This window comes from Oculina patagonica, unplaced genomic scaffold (genome assembly GCF_052425735.1).
Source record: "Oculina patagonica isolate OP01 unplaced genomic scaffold, crgOcupat unplaced1385, whole genome shotgun sequence".
NCBI classification, from domain to species: Eukaryota; Metazoa; Cnidaria; class Anthozoa; order Scleractinia; family Oculinidae; genus Oculina; species Oculina patagonica.
This window is the reverse complement of record NW_027557393.1, coordinates 138-5128: the sequence shown is the minus strand read 5'-3', so window position 1 is coordinate 5128 and position 4991 is coordinate 138. Positions and strand designations below refer to the sequence as shown.

The window sequence follows — 4991 nt, the reverse complement described above, 5'->3', positions numbered from 1 at the left end:
ATTCACCTTCTAAATATATAAATTTATGCAACAAAGGCGACTCGACTGAGATAGTTGCCAGGTTTCAAAAATGTCTTTTGTCTGGTTAACAAGTGTTTTATTCTTCCGCTGAGAGTTATCTTCAGCTGTATAACAAATCCGGTAAAAAAATGATTTAAAATTGAAGTGACGAGGCCCACGATAACGTCGTACGACACAATCGCGAGCGACAGACAACGATGTGAGAGCGAGATTGACCGTTTGATCGTTTCGTCTTGTTCTCAGTTTCGCCGGCGAGAACTTTCCGCGATATTTATTTGTGGCTTCGTACTGTTTGTGAAGAACTTTCCAAGCATATGGCTGGTTTTATTTTCTGTCAATAGAAGATGGTTTTATTTATTTATGATAAGCGTCTGGACTGGTGAGAGCGGACGGATTAAATCAAACGTGTTTGCTTCTGCTCCAATACCGGCAATTTGGCAGGTTTGAAAGACAGGACGTGAAATTATTCATTTGCATTTTAAAATCTTCATCGAGCTGCTTGAACAATTAAGAAATTAAGAAATCTACCCGCGGCAAAAAGCATTTCCTTTTAGCGGAATCTTCAAGTGGTATTAATTCACCGAGGACCACGAATGAATAAACTTCAGTCAAATTGGAGGACAAGGTCATCGAAAAACTCACCGCTGAAATAAGCAAGTTTTGTTTCCTGAAACGGCGACAATGCATTCAACAGTTTACAAAAGGCTTCACCAAGCTTCAGGACCAAGTGAAGAAAAAGCGGCTTCTTCGCAAGACTGCAAACCGGAGAAAGAGTTTTACCGACGCGAAAGTGATTCACAATCAACCGACTGTGAAGAAAAAATCAGGTGTTCTGGTGTTCAAGATCATTTAAAAATGGCTGACAAAACGACGTATGAAATGAAACACTGCCAAGTTCCCGATGTTTTTAGAATACCATTCATCGTATCTGGATATCGAAGACCTGGTTTGTCTTTCTGGGAATGTATAAGAAGTTTGCTTCGATCTACAAACGAAACCATTAATGTCTGGAGCCACCTGCTTGCTTTGGTACTCTTCGTTTCGGTTAACATGACGTCCTTACCCACTGATGATCCGTTCTTCCTGCCGCTGATCTCCTTCGCCGTGGGGATATCCGTTCTGTATTTCACAAGTTCCTTCGCTCATCTTTTCAACTGCATGTCGGAGAATTCCCACAGAATATGTTTCTTCTTTGATTACGCGGCTATAGGATTTTACACGTTTACGGCTGGGCAAGCACTGTTTTTCTACTCCCGCACCGCGGGCTCGTCAGCATGGGCGATTTACGATTCGCTGGCTGTTTTCCAGACCGTTTCCACGGTCTTCTCTCTCCTTGTAACCATTTGTTGTTGTGCTTCCAGCCATCCACGTTGGCGTAATTGTAAAGCCGTGCTCAGGGTCGCTATCCTTGTTGTCAATTGGCTCGTCATTACGTCGCCGTATACCGTTCGCCTGCTACTGTGCGAGAACGCCGACCCGGCGTATAACGGCGTGTCCATGGTCTATTTCAAGCGCCACGTGATTTTCTGCGGTTTAGGCGCCGTGTTGTACGCTGCCAGAGTTCCCGAGCGGCTAATGACCGGTGTTTTCGATAATTTTGGTCAAAGTCACAACTTGGCTCACATTCTGATCGCCATGGGCATTCAACAGGCCTTCAATACAGCACAAATGGATCTCCAAGAAAGACGAAGCGTGCTCGTGGAACGTTTTGCTTCACAGCCGACTGTAATGAACACGGTTGGCATGGCCATGATTGTGCTGACTGGACATGTTACTATCGTCTTGTGGTTTGCGGGTAAACTAAGCTTTGCAAAGCGAAAACCAAGAGATGAGAAGTAATATATCAAACACAAGCGACAGCAGTGACAGTTTTTCATCGGGATATCCAAACACCGAGAAGAGAGTTGAAAATACGACGCGCATCGGAGTATCTTTGACGAAATTGAAGGTGTTTGGATAGCCGATGAAACACTGTCTCGAGTGTTTGATATCTCGTCTCAAGGAGTAGACGAAGAAATAAAATCGCAAAAACTATGCTAATAAAGACCGGGTATCCAAATCTTCTTCCGGTTATGATTTTCTTTGTTTTTACTTGATAAATTATGAATTAGAACTTTTTTCTACACCGCCAAGCAGACTGATGACTAGGATAATTTAAAATCTTAATGTGTCACAAAATTCTTATGACTAATGTTAAAAGAAATATATGTCAATTAGTTACAAGAAGTGAAACTCTGTGCTTAAGAACAAAAGTTATAATCTAGGCGTTCTTTTTGGACCTCATGCAGGACTTGAGTTCTTCCAAAAGATAAATATTTTCAACAATTTTTTACTTTGGAAACTTTTTATTCTGTATCTGTTTTATTTCATTTTTTCGACGTTTTTGCTTGTTTACAAGCTAAAATGGTAGAATAGGGGTTATGTGGACAAGATTTGGAACCACATATTTGTAAACTCTCAAGGGACTTTTTTAATTTCTCAAGGGACTGTTTTAATTTCTCAAGGGATTACTTTCCGCTGTGGGTGATCACTTGCGATCTTGTGGAAAAAACGTGACTTGTCACATTTACAAACGTTATATAACAATTTTAAAAGTGACGTGTCAGCTTTCTTATATCAACGCACGTGTGTCTGAAAGGCGATCTATAAAAAGCGTCGCACAAACAATGGATTGCGTAACTAAAACACGAATAAATAATCACTAGCACTTACATCGTTTAAAAATTACAAACGTCAAAAATAAACCATACCAAAAAACTCGCTCTTTTCAAAGATATTATTGAAGTTAAAACAAATGCAAGAGATGGGGGCTTCTTTTAGCTTTTAGAGACCTCGCGTTGAGCCGTTGACAGCAATGTTGCATGAATCGGCTTTACAACATGCGATCGTATCTACGCAGTTCGAGTGGAATTTCAGTCAAAGACAGCAAAATTCTTTCGTATTTCATCTTCAAATATAATTCGAAAGCATTCACTGTATATATGGCTTTTGTTTAATCCTGGGTCTTGATATCCGACCCTCGCAGAGCCTAGACAAAACGCAGCTTGAGTGTAACGATTTGTTTACGCCGCAATTATATGCGCAATGTTTTCTCCGACAGTAGTCGGAAATATCCGTATTTTTGTTCGTGCTTTTTCGTGGAGCAATCGTAACGATACGGCCTTGAACACATTGAACAGCGGTCTACCTATAACAATTCAAATATGGCGTCGCAAAAACAAAGCGTCGAACGCATATTTTGCTGTTTCATTTGCTAATTTCGCTGCCGTAATCGACTGCCTCGAAAGGTCCTTGCAATTTTAAAGTATAGAATTGTCAGATCTCGGTGAAATTTGCACTGTTTATTTGTGTAATGTTAAGGAATATGTGTATAAATACCCGGCGCGGACGAGCCATTTTTGACAAAATTATATGGCTGCATTTCCTCCGCGAAGATAGGAAATTGTTAAACTAAACTACAAAGAAACTGTAATGATAAGTTCGAAGAACAATGCACGGGATAAACGTTCAACTCATACTTCATGCAAAAACGTCGATATCTCGAAAAGACTTTGATTAAAACACACAATATGTGCACAGTGACAAAAGAAGCTTACGCCTTCTCATGCCTTCTAGCTGGTCGCTGTGTATAGGTTATACCTGAATGGCGGTTTATGTGCTTAATTGCAATTCGTTTGCTGTCTACTCTTCTGTTAGCATTTGACAATTTTCTTATCTTTATCAATTAGATGTAAATGGAGAAACATACAAGCGTACGCGGTATTTTTCACTTGGCATTTCCTCCTTTTCCGTGAGGAATTTATTTGCATTCGGTAGATAATTGTAATGCACGTGATAATTCCTACTTTATTAGTTTAAACAATTTTGACTTTGTTCTCTATAGCTTTGTTTGATCCATATTAAAGGATTTTGCGCCTGTGCTGGGCAGTTTGGTCTCTTTTGTTCCTTTTCGTTTTTGGTCCCGTATTCGTATTTAGCGCTCGGTGAATTTAAGGGTAACTTGGGTTGGCTTTGTTGTCTTTTTGTTAAGGTACTCCAAATAATTTTGATCTCAATAAACTCGCAAGCGCACTGCACCCATCCCCTTGTTGTGCTGTGGACGCAAACATCCCGGCGAACAATTTCAAAATCACGTAGTTATGAACTGCAAACGTGGAGACGTAATTCTGAACTGGCGTCTAAATTCAAACATGTAAATATATAATAGTTTTTCGTTATAATTCGACAAAAACCTGTTTACACGTTACGAATGGCACCTCTTGAAAAAACTTCACCTAAAGTAACTTTGAAAGTCAAAAAAATATATTATCGTGCAATAGCACGTTAAGAACTTTATCTTTGCTCTCCTCTTTGTTATAATTAGTGAAGTGATGATTAAGTAGTGGCATTCTAACTTTATGGAGGGACGACCCAAACTGTTTCTTTTTGCTTACTTACCTTCATCCTTTGTTTGATTTGAGTTTTTTCTGCTATATCCTCCTGCAAATTTTCGATAAATCTTGTAGTGTAGCAGCTCTCGTTAGCTTGTAATTCTTCTGTGTGTGTGTAATAATAATAATAAATTATTCATTCATTCATTCATTCATTCATTCATTCATTCATTCATTCATTCATTCATTCATTCATTCATTCATTCATTCATTCATTCATTCATTCATTCATTCATTCATTCAATAATAATAACTTTATTTAACGAGGGTAAAAACACTTTACAGTTAAAAACTGAGAAACTAGTGGCCCTCATATGTGTGTACATACACTTTTCTTTTTTTGTTCTCTGTCTGTGTGTGTGTGTGAATGGAAATCGTGTCCCTTTTTTATACTCTGTAACTTAATTGCAATATTTTTTTCCGCTTGGCCCAGCCACTTAGCTCGATTAGCCTTAGCTATTTCTAAGTGGCTGTGCTCTTTTTTATTGTTAATTTTTTCTCTTGCATGTATCTACTTATTGTAAAACTCTTCTGGGCACA

The 4991-nt window shown here is 38.9% G+C and overlaps 1 protein-coding gene across 1 annotated transcript; it reads left to right on the top strand.

The window, feature by feature from the left end:
- Positions 1 to 646: 646 nt before the first annotated feature.
- On the top strand, positions 647 to 3964 carry LOC144639842 (membrane progestin receptor gamma-B-like). Its single transcript, XM_078499122.1, has one exon. The coding sequence runs from the start codon at positions 703 to 705 to the stop codon at positions 1858 to 1860; it is 1158 nt and encodes a 385-aa protein (XP_078355248.1). The 5' UTR covers positions 647 to 702; the 3' UTR covers positions 1861 to 3964.
- The last annotated feature ends 1027 nt before the right edge of the window (positions 3965 to 4991 follow it).

Excerpts from the sequence above, each read along its gene's own strand:
- LOC144639842 (XM_078499122.1), top strand. The coding sequence starts at position 703 with ATGCATTCAACAGTTTACAAAAGGCTTCACCAAGCTTCAGGACCAAGT.